This window comes from Narcine bancroftii, chromosome 2 (genome assembly GCF_036971445.1).
Source record: "Narcine bancroftii isolate sNarBan1 chromosome 2, sNarBan1.hap1, whole genome shotgun sequence".
Taxonomy (NCBI): domain Eukaryota; kingdom Metazoa; phylum Chordata; class Chondrichthyes; order Torpediniformes; family Narcinidae; genus Narcine; species Narcine bancroftii.
The window spans coordinates 180,527,050-180,548,616 of NC_091470.1; the positions used below are offsets into that span (position 1 = coordinate 180,527,050).

The 21,567-nt window shown below is 45.1% G+C and overlaps 1 protein-coding gene and 1 long non-coding RNA gene across 12 annotated transcripts in view; one reads left to right on the forward strand and one right to left on the reverse strand.

The window, feature by feature from the left end:
- Positions 1-5,207, forward strand: part of LOC138754718 (uncharacterized) — a 36,973-nt gene extending 31,766 nt beyond the window's left edge. Inside the window, exon 4 of one of the 2 annotated variants that reach the window (XR_011351902.1) lies at positions 5,141-5,207. This is a non-coding gene — a long non-coding RNA (uncharacterized lncRNA). Of the gene's footprint in view, positions 1-3,194; positions 3,552-5,140 lie in introns of those variants that run through there. The other variant, XR_011351901.1, reaches the window with a different exon arrangement.
- The window catches only part of LOC138754715 (large proline-rich protein BAG6-like), a 115,949-nt gene that overhangs the window by 84,846 nt on the left and 9,536 nt on the right, over positions 1-21,567 (reverse strand). For 8 of the 10 annotated variants that reach the window (XM_069919445.1, XM_069919448.1, XM_069919449.1 and 5 more), the window contains 3 exons: positions 20,845-20,962; positions 19,934-20,145; positions 13,079-13,150 (listed from right to left, as the gene is read on the reverse strand). In XM_069919445.1, coding sequence (XP_069775546.1) covers positions 13,079-13,150; positions 19,934-20,145; positions 20,845-20,962 — 402 coding nt within the window. The remainder of the gene's footprint in view (positions 1-13,078; positions 13,151-19,933; positions 20,146-20,844; positions 20,963-21,567) is intronic. The other 2 variants (XM_069919444.1, XM_069919443.1) reach the window with 1 other exon arrangement.

Genomic DNA, 21,567 nt, shown 5'->3' on the forward strand with positions numbered 1-21,567 from the left:
TGTTTGACTCTCTCTGCTTGCCAAGCCACATGATCCTCTTAGAACAGCTCCAGACAATCTGCGGCTCCGACAAGCTCTTTCATCTGTTGCCTTTTTGTAAACAACAATCCATTAGTGAATTCTCTTGGGTGCTCTCTGAAGCTCTTGCAAAGGCTGTGGAGCCGATATGTCTACCATTAGCAGAGCTCCAGTATTTCAAATAAGATCTGTTTTAAAGTGTTTGTATGTGACCTACTCAAACAAACCTTTCTGAATTTATCTCCCAAAAATATATCTATATACTCTGTCACACCGTGTTTTGACTACACCACAGCATCAGCAGACTTTCGTACATCACTCCGAAACATTGGTTGTTGTTTACTTCCTACAGGCGCTGTTTGACCTGCTGAGTTTCTCCAGCACCCTTGTGCCTTGCACTACAATCACAGCCCCTCCAGACTTTCCTCTGTTACACCAATCCACCTTCTTCATTCTAAGTTACAGTAGTTCATAACCACAAGCCGACAAGGGATCTGGAGGCAGGAGATCAAATCTCACGCGGCAACTGTTAATTTAATAGCAGAATTGTGAAAAGAACTACACTGACCTCAATTATGTTCTGGAACGATGAGAACTACAATAAATACGAGGCTGCGTATGATACAATATAATTGGTTACACAGACTATACATTACACCGCAGAAGTTAAATAAATGGGACCCAACAGTATCTGATAGATGTTTTCGATGTAAAAAAAAAGGGGAACAACAATTCATGCAATCTGGACATGTGAGAGAGTAGAAAAATTTTGGGATGATCTCAATCAGATATTAAATAAAATAACAGAAAACAATATACCAAAGAATCCAGAGATCTTTCTCCTAAGTAACATAAAAAATAAAGAATTTGGAATTGACTTGGAAGATGCACAAAAAAGATTTGTTAAGATAGCCCTAGCCGTAGCAAAAAAATGTATTATGTCAACCTGGAAATTGGAAGATAATTTGAAAATACAACAATGGTATATAGAAATGAATAAATGTATTCCATTAGAAAAAATAACATATAGTTTAAGAAATAATATTGAAATATTCGAACAAGTATGGGAGCCTTACATTAAATACAATAGCGAAAACCTACCGGGGACAAACATTACCTAAGTTGATGGAAGGAGAAGGAAAGAAAAGAATGGACTCTAGAATTTCTGGTGTATTTTTGTTGAATGACAACATTGTCTGACTGAATTAATGCAACCTAGATTGTATACCTAAAATGGATGAGAGGGGGGGGGTGGGGGGGTGGCTTGGGAGGAGGGAGGGGTGGGGGGGAGAAAAAGTCACTGTAAATGTGTGAAAAAGAAAAAGTGTATACCATGGCTATTGTGATTTATGGTGTGAAAAATAAAAAATTTAAAAAAAAGAACTACACTGACCTCAAAGTGACAGGACTGCTTTAAAATATCTACTCTTCTAGATTCAATTTATTGTCATGTAATAAAGTGTCATATTACATGAAATTACTTTTTGTCAGCTGTACAGCAAACAGATTCACCATCTTCAGAAATTGCCATTTAAAAGTCAGAGAAAGAGAAGCAAAAGAGAGTCCCATCAGAGTAACCAAATGTCTGTGGATTCGCCTCCAGCTCTCTTGCAGTCCAGTCCAAAGCCTCGGCAACCCGAGCTCCAGATCCAAACGCAATTGGCAACCCTTCAGTGCCCTCGGCGCCCTCTCACATCCTGGTTCCGATGCCTGCTACCCCTTCAGCCAGGCTCCAGCAGTCCTCGCCTGGCGCGAACCCCTTGACCGCAGTCTCACCAGCCTGCGTGGGCTCCTCTTCTCGAGCCACCGACAGCCCACCATCTGTGAGTTTCTCAGCCATGGAACCCTCACCGGTCCACTGCCGTGGGCACCTTTCTGGTACCCTGCACCAATGGAGTCTGCAAACCTTTCTGGCTGCTGCCGAACGTAGGCGCCGGCATCTTGGGCACAGATGACCATGGTCATAAGATTTTAAATAACACCACCATTGGCTCCCTTAATAGGCTGTTTGAAGGCTGGGCCGGAGTGGGCAGGTTGGACCCTGCGGCGAGCTCTGTGTTCTGCTCCCCGCCACCCACAGGTCCACACCAGTGGCAGCTCTCCCATTTTCATCACTCAGGTGAGGAGAATGTCAACTATTTCCTTCCACAGATGCTGCCTGATTTACTGAAGTTGCTGCTACAAGAGCTTTTATTTGAGCTTCAGGTTCCAGCTTCTGCAGTGTCTCTCTCCTGCCCCCTGGTTTTACAATATTGAACACTCCAGCACAGTACAGGAGCATCTTCAGCCCTCGATGTTGGGCCAAACCATATGCACTGTATTCCTTAAAAAAAAAACTAAACCCTTCCTAACCCATAAGCCTTATTTTTCTTCTATCCATTTGATTGTCCAAGAATATCTCACATGCCCCTAATGTTTCAACCTCCTCTACCATCCCTGGTAAGGTATTCCTGGCACCTACAACTCTGTATTAAAAGATGCAACTCTTGTCTCCCCTAAACATTCCTCCCTTCACTTTGTACAGATGTTTCTATTCCTGACTTGGGGAAAAAGCACTGGCCGTCCATCCTATCAACGCCTCTCATAATCTTGCAAAACCTCAATCAAGCCTGCTCTCATCCTTCTTCACTCCAAAGAGAAAAGTCCCAGCTCAGACAACCTTGCTTCATAAGACTTATTTTCTAATCTAGGCAACATTCTGGTAAATCTCCTCTGTACCCCCTCCACATCCTTCCTATAATGAGGTGACCAGATCTGAACACAATACTCTAAGTGTGGTCTCACCAGATATTTGTAGAGTTACAACATGACCTCTTGAACTCAATCCCCTGACTAATGAAGCCCAACATTCCATAGGCCTTATTAACTATTCTATCAACCTGCACGGTGACCTTGGGATCTATGGATTTGGACTCCAAACTCCCCCTGTTCATCCACAAAAGTTAAAGAATTTCATGCACGTTATATTCTAAATGTAGTATTATGGGACAATCATGGAACCTTTACCTTTAAAATGATTCACGGTTTATATATTCATGGAATTGAAGTTTGTACAGTGTAAGGAGAGTATTTTTGTCTTTTAAGCTGTTTATTCTTAATGCAGGTGTATTAGTTAGGCATTGTAAGTCTCAAGGAACCAGAAAATACACTTATCTGGCATCTACCAATCCCCATAGGTGCCGGATACCAGGCGTTTTACTGTACTCCCAAAGGCCACTCGACACTGCATCGCTAATTCTTTTGGAACAATACTGAGGACCTGAAATGGGGTCACGTTTACCACACATCATTGCTGCAAACATCACAAGCTACACAATGAAGAACGCAATTGTGGCTTCCAATGGGGTAAACAACGACAGGTGCTTTCAACAGGTTATCTAGGCAAGGAGGAACTGAACAAGGCTTTCATTAAAACAACCCACTGAAGGGGTAGCGCCTTGGAGATTTGCCACTGAAGCAGAATCCAGTCATTCATTCAATGGGGGATGAACTTTCTTCTCACCACTAAAATCTAGGAGGGAATTAAAAAAAACTGAAGCAGATCTTAAAAGGTGAATTTAATTCATTTTTTGCACCACACTTTATTATTCTTGTGGGATAATTCAGGAGGACCGGGGGTGTCCACTCTCCACAACACATTAATATCCCAGGAGTGGTGAGTATAAAGGGCACCAAGTTCCTCAGAGTCCACTTAACAAGTGACCTTTTGTTGGCACGTATCTCCTCACTTGTCAGGAAAGCGCAACAGTGCAGAACTTCCAGGCAAGGCTACTGGCTACCATCCTGTCAACTTTCTACAAAAGCTTTATCGAGAGTGTCCTGGCTGGCTACGTCACAGTGTGGTATGTTGCTGTAGAGAATCACAACACATTAATATCCCAGGAGTGGTGAGTATAAAGGGCACCAAGTTCCTCAGAGTCCACTTAACGAGTGACCTTTTGTTGGCACGTATCTCCTCACTTGTCAGGAAAGCGCAACAGTGCAGAACTTCCAGGCAAGGCTACTGGCTACCATCCTGTCAACTTTCTACAAAAGCTCTATCGAGAGTGTCCTGGCCGGCTACGTCAGTGTGGATTGGTTGCTGTACAGAATTGGTTTGGAGGTCTATTCAAAGGACCTTAAAAGCAGCAGAGAGGACCACTGGGGGCTCCCTCTCCCCATTGACGTGATTTACCAGGATCGTTGTTTTAAAGAGTGCCCGTAAAATCAGTGAGGAACCTCACCACCCAATACATGGTACCTTCCAGCTATTCCTGTTGGGGAAGAAATACAGGGGTATCAGAGCCAGTACCACCAGGCTGAGAAACAGCATCTTTCCCATGGACAGTGAGAATAATGAATGACTAAATGAATTGCTCACACTAACCCTTAGAGACTACTATTTATTTAATGATATTTATTATATATTATACAGGTACAAAATCCTTTATCCGGACATCTAAAATCTGGAAAGTTCCAAAAACTGGCAAGTGGGGACAGAGATGGCAATGCGAGTCGGGTGGGGGGGGGGAGACCGGCAGCGCGAGTTAGGCAGGCTTAAATCTGGCTTTTCGAAATCCGGAAAAATCTGAAATTCGGAACACACTGACCCCCAAGGGTTCCGGATAAAGGATTGTGTACCTGTATTTTAAATATATTTTGCCAGGGGTGGTGGTGGAGGCTGTAATATTGGGGACATTTAAGAGACAGGCACATGGATGAAAGAAAAATAGAGGGCTATGGGGTAGGGAGGATTTCGTACTTTTTTTTACAGAAGGAATATATGTCAGCACAATATCGAGGACCAAAGGGCCTGTACTGAGCTGCATAGTTCTATATTCTATATACACATGTATTTGTTCTCGATTCATAATGCTTGCCTGGTTGTGTGTTTACATGTTTTGCACCGAGGACCAGAGAATGCGGTTCCATTGTGTTGTAACAACTTGAACTATAAAAGACGATATATATGTTCTCTGAACAAGCAGAAGTGGTGGGTCTTTTAAGACTGCTGTAACTGAATATAGTGTGAAATATATTTGCAGCTTCAGGTTAGGGCCAAGAGTTTTGTTGAATAAATAATGACAGGCTCCGACTCTAATGTCGTGTCTTATCAGTACATTCCAATATCTTTGTTTTCCAGCAAAGATTTGAATGCAACATTTGAAGTGTGACAGTCCAGAAAGACACACAAGGAATCACAGGCAGAGGCAAGTGTGCAGATTATGTTCTACAATCCCAAGTAGTAACTCGTTCAAGGGCATTCCAATTACGATCCAGCCCACGGCAATGAAGGATCAGATATGGACAGCCCTTGAGCCAATATGGTGAAGTTGCTGAGTACTCAACCCCACAGAACAGTGACAGTGGGACAGATGCTAGAACCACAGAACACTACAGCACAGAAACAGACCCTTCAGCCCATCTAGTTCATGCCAAATTATTATTCTGCTTCATCCCATTGAGCTGCACCTCCATAATCCTCCCATGTACATACCCACATTTTTCTTAAATGACAAAATTGTACTCACATTAAACCCTTCAGCTGGAACACTCCCACTATTCCCTGCTTGAAGAGGCTCCACCCTAAACATCTCACCTTTCACCCTTAACCCACGTCCCCAGTTCTTGTTTCACCAAACCTCAGTGGAAAAAGCCTGCTTCAACTTACTCTATCTATACCCCTCATTTCGTGTAAGTCTGTCAAATCTCCCCTCATTCTCCTGCACTCCAGGGAATAAACCTTTCCCTGTAATTTAGTTCCTCAAGTTCCTTGTAAATCTTCCCTGCACTCTTTCAATCATGTAGTTAAGTGACCTTATTTTTAAAATTTAATTTATTTCAATTTTAGATACACTGTACGGTAATAGGCCCTTCTGGCCAACGGGTCCTGTGCTGCCCTAATATACCCAACCAACCTATTAACCCTGCATTTCTTTGGAGGGTGGGAGAAATCCAAAGAACAAAGCAGGTACAAGCTCCTTACGGACAGAGCCAGGTTCTAACTGGGTCGCTGGTGCTGCAATAGTGTTGTGCTGACTGTGCCAGAATCATGGACTTGCAGAAAATTTATCACACTGGAGAATATTTAACTCACTGTCGAGGCTGGGCACAGAAGAGGGATCACAAGATGGAGTCCATAGCCCTTCGACTGCCCATCCAGAGACTTTGTTGAACTGTTTTGAGGGTTTCCTGCTCTGCCACCCTCTCAGGCAGCAAGCTCCAGATCCCCACCAGCCTCGAAAATGCTTCCCCAACCTTCCCTGAGGATGCGAGTCTTAAAGCAGTGAAATCAAAACTTTTAAAGATCCAGAATATTCTATTCGATATGTTGATGATTCAACAAGGCTAAAGCCGAATGTGAAGAAGAACAACAACTCCATATCTGGCAAAGACAGTAAAGGATACAACCGGTTATAACGAATCCCAAGAAACACGTATTGAAAAGTCTGTTCATAAGTTCTGGAAAAGTTTTGTCTGCATAAATATGGAACCTGTGAGACACACAGCAGGGTTCCTTGTGGTGAGACTAGCTGCAGGGGGCAGAATGCCTATCACTGTCATGGAGTTCTCACGTTTTGCAAAGCAAAAACAGAGCACTTGGCAGCCGTATTTGTGTTTTTTCGTCAAGTGCTCGCAGGTCCACTTTAACACCCCCCCCTCTTTATCTTCCCTCCAATCCTTCCATGAGCTCTTGTTCCTGGAAGGGAAAATAGGTCCTCCCCACCTACCAGCCTCAAAACTTCACAAGCATGCAAATAATGTGGCGCCTCTCCCTCCTTCCCCCACGGGTTGCCAAGTCAGCAACGTTAGCCTGTCAGAACCTTCCTCAATTAAAAGTTAGCAATCCATCTCAACGTCTGTTCTGGGAGGAAAGGCAACTCAAAATGTAAATGGACTTATTTATTCATGCCACACAATTCTCCAACATTATCCATTTATCACAAGAGGGAGCCAAGGCAGAACTGGTTTTCAGCTCCAGTGATATATAATAACCTTGCAAACACTGAGGAGGTTCAGAGACATCTCATGGATTGCAGCAACTCCGCCAAGGGCTAATAACCTCAGTGTAAGAAGAGTGTGGGTGGGAACCAGGTTTCATACAGGAGTTGCTGGCTTTGCATTGCTTGCTTTTTGAACCTTTGGAGTGAAAATGCAGGGTGTAATGAATCATCGATGATTGAAAAGGGAGTAGAAAGAGATCAATAAGTAGAATTCTCTTCCTCATAGATGGCGAATAGTAGTGGAGAGTTAAACAGTCCGACTCAAGATGCACCAATAAAATCTATTCTAAATGTCTCTTTAGCTCAGAAGCAATTTCTCCAGCACAGTCAACAATGGGAGCAAACAAATAGATTTTTTTTAAATGTGAAAACAATTGACTGATTTTGAAACACACAATTCCAGCCACTAATGCAAAGTTTATCCTTTGGAGCTTTTCATTGCTCTATCAGTTGAACAGGGTGAAATGAACAGACAGAACATTGCAGATTAGAACTCTGAACTGGGCACTTCTGATCACGGGAATAAGGGGACAGCATTTTCTATGATTCTTTGTATAATCTCTCAGAAATAACACATATTTAATGCTGGAAAAATAAACCAGCACCTGATTTTTTTTGGCAGAGTACATACTTGACATCACATCCTTTCTCCTGAGGGCACGGCAGAATTACCACTTTTTGGCAGTGCAGAAAAAAAACTGACTTAACGTGCACGTGCAAGCTAATAATGAAATGCAAATAAACTGATCGCACAATGCAGAGAGAGAGAATAAAATCAATAAAATGCAAGAGTAAGAGTCGCTAAATAAATCCCTGAGGAGTCTGATGGGGGAGGGGCAGCAGCTGTTCCTGAACCTGGTGGTGTGAGTCTGGTGGCACCGTTACCTCTTTCCTGACGGCAGCAGTGAGAACAGAACGTGCACAGGGTGGTGCGGATCCTTTTTTTAATATTTGATCTTTGATTTCCATAAATTCAAACAAACAATACCATCCCCTTCAACACTCATGTAACAGAAAATATGTATTTATCCCCCCACCCCAACTGAGCAAATGGTCATATAAATTGTACAAATACCCCTACAGAACCCTAGGAACAAAAGCAATCATAGTGATGACATAAAAAAAGTAAGGAATAAAATGAGCTAAGTCAGAAATATAAAAATTCACCTGTGTCATATCCTACTTCCTTATTCCCACTCATTTTCCTACTGGGACGAATTATTACAGTACTCATATTTCAAAGGGGGAGGTAGTCAAATCTGTGTATCAATGTACTTCAAATAGGGTTGCCACACTCCAACGAATCTGTCATATTTCCTTCTTAGATTGTACGGGGAATGCAACACTGCACTTCCACAGTCCATCATGTGGCATTTAATTGGGAGTCGGACTTTCACATAACTGCTATACACTTCCTGTCTACCGACAGGGCGACCATCACAAACTAAATTTGGTATTTGGACAGTTTAAAACTCACGAATATCTCCCAGAAGGCACAACTCCGGATCCTGTGGAAAATCCGCCTTTGTCATTTTTTTTCAGAATGTTCCCCCAGAAGGATTTCGCTCTTGTTCACAGCCAGGTGTAGGTTCTAATCTCCACACCACACCTAAAGCACACTTCCAAAATTTCTGGCTTTGATTTGTTTAATTTTTGTGGTGCGAGGTACAGCTGGTGCAAGAAATTCTATTGCACCCACCTGTATCTGGCGTTGATGACTCCAGTCACGCTATCTAGACACAGGACATTGACTGTTGTCAGGTCTGACACCCATCTTTCCCTCGATGTGTAATCCCGGTTTTGGGCCCACACTTAGCAATATGTAATACGTATTAGAGATAAATTTACAATCATACCCCTTTCAAATTTGTACCTCCATGTCACTACAGTTAGGTCACTATAGTAGATGGTCCAAAATTTTCCTGAAGGAAGATCTTATTTGCAGAGAGCAGAAGAATGTTCTATTAGATAAATCATATTTGTTCCTCAACTGCTCAAGTGACATGAGCTGCTGGTAAAAATCCTCGATACACCTGATCCCATTCTGGTACCAGGTGTCCAGGATCTTATTACCCAGAGTGGTGAAGTGGATCCTTGATGATTGCTGCTGCTCTCCGACGGCAGCTTTCCCTGTAGATGTTCCCGATGGTGGGAAGGGTTTTGCCCGTGATGTCCTGGACTCTGCAGGGCTTTACACTCAGGGGCATTGGTGTTCCCATACCAGACCGTGATGCAACACACTTTCCACCACACGTCTGTAGAAATTTGCTGATGTCATGCCAAATCTCTGCAGACTCATGAGGAAGTAGAGGTGCTGACCTGCTTTCTTCACAATGCCATTTGGGTGTTGGATCCAGGAAAGATCCTCCAAGATAGTGACTCACAAGAACTTAAATTTGCTCACTCTCTCCACCTCTGATTCCCCCCCTCCATGATCATTGGATCATACATGCAAGTATAGAAAAGATTCTTTAATATAGAGCCACACAAAGCAATGAAATATCGTAACAGCACTGAGTGTCATGCAAATAGCCACCTTTAGCATCCATTATGGAATCAAACATACCAGACCAGAACATCTTACTGACTGAGGGGAAAATACCATCCAAGGCAGCAACCAAACAGCTTACCTTTGAATTTTGGCCATACCACTCAAACAGCTGGTTCATTGAAAGGCTAATGGCCCGGTAATGCAGCATTCCCATAGCACCATATTAGCTTCGGTTACTACCTCAAAGTCCAGAGGCAAACTTCGTCATCAGCAGGGCAGCCCAACAACAAGGTCAAGTTGATAAGCACAGACCACAGGAGGGAGCGATTTCCGATCCTGTATAAAATCCGTCACTCTCCTTCTCCTCTGAAGAAACACCATCTAAACAAATCTTCCAAACCTTTCCACTGTTCCTTTTCTTCTCCCTCACTGAGCCATCCATAAACCTTTGAACACAGTGTGCCATGGAACAATGAGATGATGTTGCTCATTACTGTTATAAAAACCTCCACTGGCAAAGTGCACCATCTACAGGCAGGAAATTTCATCGAAGGGCTCAGGCCCGAAACGCCGGCAATATTTCTTTGGCTTTTATGAACACTGAAAGACTGGCTGAGTTCCTCTCGCAAACTCTAGCACAATTCACTGAAACATGAAAGTCTGCAGACTCGGTGATTGCAGTAAAAAACGCAGAAATGCTGGAGGAACTCAACCAGTCTCGCAGTGTTCAAAGGAGGTAAAGATATATTACCGACGTTTCGGGGTGGGTCCGTGAAAGAAAGAGGGAAAAGGGAAGAGATAAACAGAGCCTGAGGAAAGAAGACATAACAGAATCCAGAGAGGTCGATGTTAATGCCATCCCGATGGAAGGTGCCCATACGGAAGATAGATGTTTCTCCAATTTGCGGGTGGTCTTTCAGTCTGGCAGTGGATGAGACCGTGGACAGACAGGTCAGCAAGGGAATGGGTTGGGGAATTGAAATGAGTGGTCACTGGGAGATCCACGCTACCACAGTGGACAGAGCTGAGGTGCTCAACTAAACAATCTCTCAGTCTGCGTCCAGCCTCTCCAATGTAGAGGAGATCACATGAGGGCAAGAGAGGCGACAGGTGAGAACTGACCTGGGGGCAGGGGTGGCTCTGCGAAGGGAAACAGATGGGAAGGGCTAGAGGAAAGGAGACATTGGGATGATGATGATAAGGGGGTGGGGGGTGCTAACAGAAACCAGAGGTCTTTGTTAATGCCATCTGGTTGGAGGGTTCCCAGATGGAATGTGGTGCTGTTCCTCATCTGCCACCACCATTCTCTGTCCCGCTCCCACTCAGAGCTCTCGCCTCCTGTGCTGTTAACAGTGCAAGCTCGAGGAGCGACACTGCACCTGGGCATGCTACAGCCACTGGGCCCCGAACCAGATTCTCAAACGACAGGCATTTTTTGGCCGTGTGATTCCGTACCTCTGCGATTTTGATCAGTTACCTTCACCTCAGCTGGACTTGCTGGGTTCGTCCCACAGCCCTGCCAGCAGCAACAAAGAACATAGGTAAAGAAGCATAAGAGTCCCTTTAACCTGTCTGATCTGGTCTCACCCTGCCACAGATATTGCTTTTGTCCTATCCATCCCTCCTGCCATCTTCCGAAACTTAACATTATTCTTTTTTTAAACCATGTATCCAGTTATGACAAAGGGTTTCCAATCTGAAACTGCAACCATTTCCTTCCCATTCATATGACCTGACCTGCTGTTACCATATTTTTTTAACTTTTACTTAGATTTCAAATATCTGCAGTCTTTTATCTCGTTTCCTCTGCATTACTCCTCTCTATCCCACACAATCTGCACTACCACCTTGTGTATTCACAGCAGCATAATGTTCCCTCCATTAAATTCAAAATATAACATAATGCATCACACCTTTACCATCCTCCCATTGTGTTCTTCTTGGAGTGTAGAAGAACGAGGAGAGATTTGTTAGAGGTTTACAAAATTATATAGGGTATAGGCAGAGTAAATACGAGTAGGCTCTTTCCCCGTAGATTAGGAGAGGATATAGCTTTAGGGTGAAAGGGGAAAGGTTTGGGGGAACCTCTTCACTCAGAGAGTGGTGGGAGTGTGGAACCAGCTGCCTTCTGGCTTGATAAGTGCAGGCTTACTCTGAAGTTTTAAGAACAAATTGGATAGATACATGGATGGTTGAGGTCTGGAAGGTTACGGACTGGGTGCAGGTCAGTGGGACGAGCATAGTAATGTTTTGGCCCAGAATTTTCTGAGCTGCAGTGTTCTATGGTTCTGCAATCTTCCTCACGATCCACGACAGTTCAATTCCTCTCTCAGGGCCTGTGACCAGATCACGGAGATGTGCACGAGGTTACAAACTGTACCATCCTGATAACTTTCCTCCTGCCTTCACGGTCTCCTTCCTCCAACCATCTCTGCGATAGCATCAGCGAGGTGTGGCACAGAAGCCTTTTGGCTCCTCCTCCTCCAGGCCGACAGCGATGCTGATCTCTGCTGATCCCCTTTTGCCTGCATGGAGCCAGGCCCCTCTATTCACAAGATAAAGGAACAGAAGTAGACCATTCAGCCTGTTGAGTCTGCTCCACAACTCCACCCTGAGCTAAACTGTACTCACATCTAGTTCCAAATTCCAACCTTTTCCCCATATCCCTTGATACCCTAATTAGAGACCTATCAATCAGGCCTCCACAGCTGTACGTGGCAAAAAATTCCACAAATCCACGACCCTTTGGTTCAAGAAATTTCTCCTCATCTCTGTTTTAAATGGGTACTTTCTAATTCTAAGACTGTGCCGTCTTGTCCTGGATTCATCCACTAAGGGAAATAACTTATTCACTCTGTCCAATCCTTTCAGTATTCGAAATGTTTCTGAGGTTCCCTCTCATCCTTCTAGACTCCAATGAATACAGCCCAAGAGCTGCTAAACGTTCCTCCTATGTTAGCCCTTGCATACCAAGAATCATTCTGGTAAATCTCTGTACTCTCTCCAACATCATTACATCCCTTCTAAGATAAAGGGCCCAAAACTGCACACAGTTACTCCAATTGAGGTCTCACCAGTGCCCCATAGAGCCTCATCGACACCTCTTTACTCTGATACATTACTCCCCTTGAAATGAAAGCCCACATAGTATTTGCCTTCCCAAATACTCCTGCCATCTTTGGCATCATCACCTCTTGTGACAGCTCGCTCCGGATAGTCTCACCCTGGCTCCGGGCAGAATTTATTAACCTCGCCACAGGCGAAGCTCTTAGTCCTTAATAAGGTCTCCCCTGCTGCAGCCAACAATTCTGTCAGCCCTTCTCAAGAGGAAAATGGGCACAATTGCCTCGGGTTTCACAATCAAATGGCTTTCAGAGAGTGATGCTAAATATCCACATGCAAAATACTCAGCCGAGACCACACCGCCAGCACAACCCTCGTACCTGATGTGCGAAGTGCCAGGGTTTCATTGAACAGCATTGCAGGAGATTTTGAAAAGGGACAGCCTGAAAAGGCGATGACCACACCGGACAGCCTGTGCACCCGAGTCAAGCGCAGCCACAAGGAGGCGCACACGATCACTTACCCCGGTGGAAGTTGTGACACGAGCACTCCGACCAGCCTCACTCAAACCTGCCATCACCTGCTGCACTGATTGCTGTAACAACACGGAAAGGAAACATCACCGGGGCGACACCGCAGCTCCCATGCGGGGAGAACCCCTACACCGTAAAATAGGTGGTATGTATTTTATGGGTGGGGGTGAGTGGGGGGGGGGAGAGAGAAGAAGCACGCAGCAAAAAGACACACCCTTCAGCGAGGTGCATGCATTCACAAGTTATCCGGGAGCTTTGAGCTGCCTGGAAGAAACAAGCACAGCTGCAAGAGAGTGCAGGATTCAGTGTGTGGACCAAGGTGATAGACCTGACATGGCCTTTTGTTACCTCCCCGTGCAATACTTGACTCTCACTAGTTGGCCTTGTGTCCCTTTATGCTCTGTGGTGTAGCACAAAAGGAGCAATACGAACATCCAACACCCTACTCCCAACAGGAAACGTACCTGCATGCATCACTTCTAACCAGTGCTTACCGTGGACAAACATCCCTGCCACAATGAGAAAAGCTCAAGAAATTGGAGCAGGAGCCGGTCATCCGGCCCTTCGAGCCTGCTCCACCATTCAATAAGATCACGGCTGATCCGGCTGTGGGCTCAGCTCGACTTGCCCCCCACCCGTAATCCTAAATCCCCCTATCCATCTGCATGTGGTGAGACAGCCTCTCGTGCTTCACTAGGCAGAGAATTCCGCAGATTCACTACTCTCCAGCAGAAGCAGATAAGCAGATCCTCCTCACTTCTCTCTTACATCTACTTTCCTGAATCTGGAGGCCATGCTCCCTGGTTCTACATTTACCTACCAACTAACCTCCTGACTTCCACTTAGATTCAATCTTTTCATACTGGGTTCATGTCCCTGTAGGAAAATGTCAGAACAAAGTTCCAGTGGGGGTGGAATAAATGAAAAATTTCTTTTATAGAAGAAATAGATGGGAAGACTATTATTTAGATGAGGTGAAAATTCAAAATTCAGAGGCGCAAAGGAACTTGAGTGGCATACAAGAGCAGGGATGTGATGAGAACCTACAAAGCACTGGCGAGACCTCACTTGGAGTACTGTGTATAGTTCTGGGTGCGTTATTTGAGAAAAGACGTCCTGGCCTTGGAGATGGTTCAGAGAAGATTTTCTTGAATAATACCAGGAATGAGAGGGTTAGTGTTTGAGGAACATTTGACTGTACTCGTTGGGAGGACAGAGGATGAGGGGGAACCTCAAAGACATTTCAAATTGCTGCAAGGCCTGGACAGAGTAAATGTGGAAAGGTTATTTCCCGTGGTGGGGGGGAGTCTGGGACTAGAGGGGACGACTTCAGGGTAAAAGGGCACTAATTTAAAACGGAGATGTGGAAAACTTTCTTGAGCCAGAGGGTTGTGATTCTGTGGAAGCAAGATTGCTGGGTGCGGTTAAGCCAGATATTGACAGGACGTCAGGGGTTTCGAGGAGAAGGCAGGGCTGTGGGGCTGAGTGGGAGCTTGTGATAGAATGGCAGACCCTACTTCTGCACCTGTATCTTGTGAACAATGACCACAAGCTCATGGGGCAGAATCCGAGGGTAAGGTTCTTCTCTTGACAGAAATACTGTAAAACAGCGCCTTTAAGATGCCAGAGAGGGAAGTCACTCCCAGTTGCCATTGCCCAATCATCCAATGTCCCAAACAAACTGATTTCCCAAGTCCCACAACTCATATCTGGCACCAAGACCAAATGAAAACACACTGACCAACTGCTTTTGTTCAACCTTTTGAGCATCCTGACGTTCCATTCAAGGATTATTAACGGCACTGCCATTCACCCCGTTAAGCCTGTGCTACTCTCTCAAGAGCAACCAGTTGCTCTCCCATAGCCCTGCATGTTTATTGTCCCTCACATACATTCTCATCGTTCCACTCTTCCACCAGCAACCTGATTGGTGTAGAAGTACTTCAATCATTCCCGGCACTTCTCATGGGAAAATCCATGCCTCCCAATCCTGATACCATATATTCACGATGAAACAACCTTTCTTTGTTGGAACTTATAAGCCCACACAACAAAGAAGCAGAAATAGGGCACTCAGTCCATCGAGTCTGCCCCACCATGAGCTGATCCATTCTCCCACTTGGCCCCACTGCCCAGCCTTCTCCCCATAACCTTTGATGCCCTAGCTAATCAAGAATCTATCAATCTCTGCCAATGACCCGGCCTCCATAACCCCTGTGGCAACAAATTCCACAGATTCACCGCCCTCTGGCTGAAGAAATTCCTCTGTTCTAAGCAGATGCCATTTAATCCTGAAGTAGTCCCCTCTTGTCCTGGACTCTCACACTCTCAATCTCATTCACCCACAGTAAACCTTCCTCCAAACCTTAGCTTCCAAAGAGCATCAATTGGATCCTCCAACTAAACTAATTAAAATTCCTGGAGGAATTTTCATAAATCTCCACCATTCTCTCAAGGACCTTCACATCCCCCCCCCACCCCCCCAAAGTGTGCTTGGGACTGTAACCAAACCTTCTATAAAAGTCCAGCATTGTAAAGTCCCTGAATATTTCTATTTAAGAAGCCTGCTATCCATGCATTTTGCCGACTGTTCCCTCAATATGAGCAGACATAAAGATAAACGCACGAAATCCCCAGGTGTCACAGACCGTGAACTTGAATGTTATATGGCACCGTGCCATTATATCTGCACCCCATCCTATCACTTCACACCTCTCCACATTGAAATCCCATTTTTCTAGCCCATTTCTGAAAAATGGTTCTCACCCACACTCCCAATTTGACATAAACGGCACATTGTAATATTTATTCTGTACAGCATTGACTGTATGCAAATATACATTGTAATTTTTTTAAAAAAGGCATTGATAGGTCTTGGCTTTGGCATCTGGGGAGCATTTCTGCCTGAAAAATGATTGGCTGCTCTCCGTCCAAAGGTCAATCTCAGACCATTCACACTGCCTCTCCTGCCAAATCAGATACTGTTTGTCAAGTACTAAAAACAGAAGTGTAATATTACACAAAATTGCCTTTAGTCAACCATTGTTAAATGCTTTCTTTCCATCCACTGCATTCCACTTCATCAACATTCAGCCAGGTCCACTCAGCCCCACTCCCCAGCTTTCTCCCTGTAACACATGATGCCCTGACTAATTAAATACCTGTTAATCTCTGCCTTAAATACACCCAACGGCCTCACTTCCACAACCTCCTGAGGCAACAAGGTCCACAGACTAAGGAAATTTTTCCGCATCTCTGTTTTAAATTGATGCCCTTTTAACCTGAAGTTGTGCCCTCTTGTTCTAGAATTCCCCCCCGCCCCCCCGCCATGGGAAACATGACTGCCACATCTACTGTCAGTCAAACTCAATCCATGGTGGCTGTCCTTAATGAACTAAAACCTCTCCAAGAGACTGAAAGGATTTCTCCCTGTCATTTAAAAAACTTTACAGATCACTAATGTTCAAGGTACCAGCCAAAGGTTCCCAGGCTACATCCCTCCCAATACACTGTCACTTGCTTTATGTCAAAAGATGGCTGCAAACCCTTGTACACTCTCTATCTCTAATTCACTTAACTTGGGATATAAGCCATCCAGACCGGGTGACTCCCCATTGCCGGCTGAGAGCCTCTCCAGTGCATCCTGACCATTTGTTTACACCCCATCCATCAGCCTCTACCATCTTCACTTTTCCAAACCTTTCATCAAAATCTCTTCCTCAATGAATACTTTATATCTGTGTTTACTAGAGCCTCAAATGACTTTTAACTGATGACTAGCTATACAGACTTTCGTATCCTCTCTCTGCCAGTCTAATTTTATTCTTCGCGCCCACTCTAATTTGAGAATCATTTTGTTTTCACCACATTTTCTTCCTTCCCCATCATCAGGAAACCCTGGCTCTGGTCTGCCAATTGGGAGGAGCCATACGACCCAAAATGTCCCCTCTTCAAAAGTCACCTGCAGGCAGCTCTTTTACTGTCCACATTTAAACCTGGCTGGATGTCCTGCCAACCCATCTCTAATTTAGCTTGTTCTTTGCCTATCTCCATTATTAGCACATAAAACATTACAGCACAGTACAGGCCCTTCGGCCCTCGATGTTATGCCACCCTATACAGTATATTCCTACCAAAAAAAAACTAAAGCTTCCCTACCTCGTAACCCTCTATTTTTCTTTCATGCATTTGCCTGTCTAAGAGTCTCTTAAATGCCCCTGATGTTTCAGCTTCTGGCAAGGCATTCCAGGCACGCTCAACTCTGTGTGAAAAACTTACCCATGATGTCTCCCCGAAACTTTCCTCTCTTCACTTTGTACAGATGCCCTCTGGTGTTTGCTACACCTGCCCTGGGAAAAATGCACTGGCCATCTACCCTATCTAGGCCTCTCAGAATCTTGTAGACCTCTATTAGGTCAACTCTTATCCTTCTTTACCCCAAAGAGCAAAGCCTCATAAGGCTTATTTTCCAATCCAGGTAAATCTCTGCACGCTCCCCATAGCTTCCATATCCTTCCTGTAATGAGGTGACCAAGAATGAACACAATACTCCGTGTAGTCTCACCAGAGATTTGTAGAGTTCCAACATGACCTCCCAACTCTTGAACTCAATCCCCCGACTAACGAAGCCCAGCATCCCACAGGCTTTCTTAACTATCCTATCAATCTGCACGGCGACCTTGTGAGATGTTTGAATTTGGACCCCAAGGTCCCTCTGTTCCTCCACACTGTCAAGTATCCGGCCATTAACCCTGTACTCAGCCTGCAGGTTTGACCTTCCAAAATGCATCGCCTCACATTTATCCGGATTGAACTCCACCTGCCGTTTTTCCGCCCAACTCTCCAACCTGTCTATATCCTTCTGGAACCTCCAACAATTTTCGGCGCTATCCACAACTCCTCCAACCTTCGTATCATCCACAAACTTTACTGACATTTCCTTCTACTTTTTCATGCAGGTCATTTATAAAAATCACAAGAGCAGAGGTTGCAGAACAGATCCATCCAGAACTCCATGAGTTGCTGACCTCCAGGTAGAATACTTTCCATCCACTACAACTGCCCTCCTTTCTACCTGCAAGCCAATTTTTAATCCACACAACCAAGGTTCCATGGATCTCCTGCCTCATGACTTGCTGAACGAGTCTCTCATGGGGGACCTTGTCAAATGCCTTACTAAAAATAATTATTAAACTAAACAAGTTACAAAATTCTTATGCAAATATTCTCCTGCTGACACTTCAGCCTGTTCTCTTCCCATCAAAATTAAAACAGTTTCCTCCCTTTTTGCGGGAAAGGAAGCCTCTGCTGAAACCTTTCTCTCTTACGTTGGTCCTGGTCACCCCACTTCCTGACCGGATATTGAAAGGGGTCCGAGGTGGAGACAAGCCTCAAATGCTCAGATCCCCATTCAGTGTCAGAGAGCATTGCACAAACCCCTGAGCAATTCATGACTAGTCCCATTTACCTGCATATTGCTACAAATCCCTCTAAACCCTTCATAGTCCAAATGTCTTTAGAACATTAGTTGTACCTGTGTCTTCCACTGGAAGCTCACTCCAGGCATGGATGGGCCTCCGAGTGAAAACAAAATGGCCCTCAGCTCTCCAATCTCTCCCCTCAAATCTGTACCCACTTGTTTTAGATTCCTCAAATCTGGGGGAATACAGTAAAAGTCCTAAAATTTGTGATTGGTCGGTCCAGATTCTCGGGAAGTACTTTTAAAATTCTAATTTCCAGAGAATGAAGAAGACATGAACACATAAATTTTGATAGTTTATTAAGGAAATATTTTTTAATGTAAAATACAAAACCCAAATAAATATTTATTTGTTCAGTTCCGCAACTTCTATGCATCTGTGGCGCTTATGCACGCACACAAAAGCCCTGGTAAAGTTTAAAAGTTTGAGAGTTTTGAGAAGACCGGATTCCCTGGTGATCTGGATTTCTGAACTTTTACTGTACTGTGTCCATTTTACCATATCTATGCCCCTCATAATTTTTGCAAACCTCAGCCCCCTGCTCTCCAGGGGAATAAAGACCCAGCTGTCCAGCTTCTGTAACTCAAGCCTTCTAGCTTGGGTTAGCATCGAGTTCAGTTCCAAATTACTTGCGCCGTGCACAAGCTACCCACCTGGGATACTCAGCCGCCTCACTTAAGTTTTTTTTAAACACACAACCACAGCGTTCCAGGAATTTCCCGGAATGCAGTCTGTGTAAAAAGATCGGAAAAGGAATAAAGACTCATTCCTGTTCTGAGATTTTCTTTTCATGGATCGCCTGCCGTCTAAACTGAACTGAAGGAGATCCGTGAACAATGGGCTAATTAATAAGACGTCCGGGCTCCTTAAATATCACACCAGGTATTCTGTCTAAACTCACGAAGTGGTACGGATATTTGGAGTTGTTCCTGTGTGAACGGCCTTTCCCGGAAGGAAGGGAGACACTTCAGAATTTTTAAAAAAATCATGTCAAGTTCTAGGTTAAAAAAAAATGACCGTCTCCGAAAGCTGCACAATCTCTCACCAGTCAGACGACATCTCTATCTCATCTTTCCCACCAACTGAGTCAATTATGTGCTTTCCCCACAGCCGGGGGGGTGGGTGGGGGGGGGGAGGGGGCGTTTGGCAATATATTTTGAAGGCCATGTACGCAAGTTGGTGCTTGCTCCAGTTCTGAAGCAGAAAGCCTGACGTGCCCCCCAAGGTTAACATCCCCCCCCTTTTGTTGTAGGGAGGGAGAGAAGGCAGCGAATGAGCAGGACAGGGGAGTGAGCAGCAGCACTTTCTGCAGCCGGCTCCCACTTGCTGCAACCCCCACCCCATCCTCTGTCCACCATCACTGACCTGTATCTGCTGAGGGTCCAGAAGGTTGACCGGCAAGTTGAAGGTGCCCACCATGACATAGCTGTTGGCGTTCCGGTCATGGGGCCCGGCTGGCGCCCCGCGCCCGGCTCCGGGATGCGACGTGGAGGTGCCCGCTGAGGGCAGTCCACCTGCTGTCTGTTGCGCCTGTGGGGGAGCGCGCTCCACCAGGTGGATGACCTTGTGGTGCACATCTGGAGAAGACAGAAGTCATAGAGTTAGACAGCCAGATGGCGTGGGACAGTCCCGTCGGTCTGACCTGCCCATGACGACCAAGCTGGCAATATGGGCTAGTCCCATTTGACTGCATCTGGTCCATATCCTTCTGAGTCCTTCCTGTTCCCAAATCTGTCAAAACATTGTTACTGTACCCCTTTCCGGAGGAACCGAGGATTCAGAGAACACCCACAAGGGCACTGACATGGGCAGCTGAGCTACTATTTCATCTATTCATAATTGGGCACAGTTTTCAAAACTTTTTTTTTAAGGACACACAGTACAGTTACAGGTCCTTTCAGCTCATGAGCACGTGCCTCCCAACTACACCCCATTGACCTACACGTTTTTGAACGGTGGGAGGAAACCAATGCAGACACAGGGAGAACGTACAAACTCCTTACAGACAGCGCGGGATTTGAACCCTAGTCCCGATTGCTGGTGCTACAACAGCCAACTGTCCCATCAGCTTTGTCCTTTCAAAAGCTTTCAGTAATCAAAATCAGAAGCCCGCAGGGACTGAGGTTTAAACCGATTACGCTACCCAACTAAATCAATGGTTGACTCGGCATCATCAACGGAGACTCCGACCATGTACGCAAAGCAGGTGGGCCCCGCGATGGCTCGGGATTAAGGAGAGGGGCTGGAGATTTAAGAAACCTGCGGTTGACACTTGCCGTAATCTTTCAACTTCTTGTCGTCCTGCAAGACCCGGCCCTGGTAAATGAGCCTCTGCTTGTCAGCTGGGATGTTCACAGAGCTGGAAATGTGGTCTTTGAATTCTTTGACTGTAAACTGAAAGGGGGACAAACGTCAATAATGGCCAAAGCAGAAACGCAGCAGAGAGGCTCAACCAGTCATGCAGTGAGGAGACCCCAGGGGATTACAGGAAGGAAACGAGCATGGGTAGAGTATTGGCTGATCAACAAGAAACAAAGAAAGGGAATAAAGGGATCAGATTCTGGTTGGCTCCCTGTTACTAGTGGTGTCCTGCAGGGGCCACTTCTTTGTATGTAAATGATTTGGATTATGGAATAGATGGGTTTGTGGCTAAATTTGCTGTCGATACTAAAACAGGTCATAGGTCGGATAGTACTGAGAAAGGCTGCAGAGAGATGGGATAGATTATGAGAATGGCCAGATAAAGTACAATTTTGGAAAGTGTACATACACTTTGACAAAAGAAACAGATGGGCAAGACTAGTATTTAGATAGGTAGAAAATTCAAAATTCCGAGCTGTAAAGGGACTTGGGAGTCCTCATGCAGGATACCCTGAAGGTTAACCTCCAGGTTGAGTGGTGAAGAAGGGGAATTCAATGCTGGCATTCATATCTAGAGAGATTCCTGACAAGAGCAGGGATGTAAGGGTGAGACTCTATATACCCTGTTGAGACCTTGC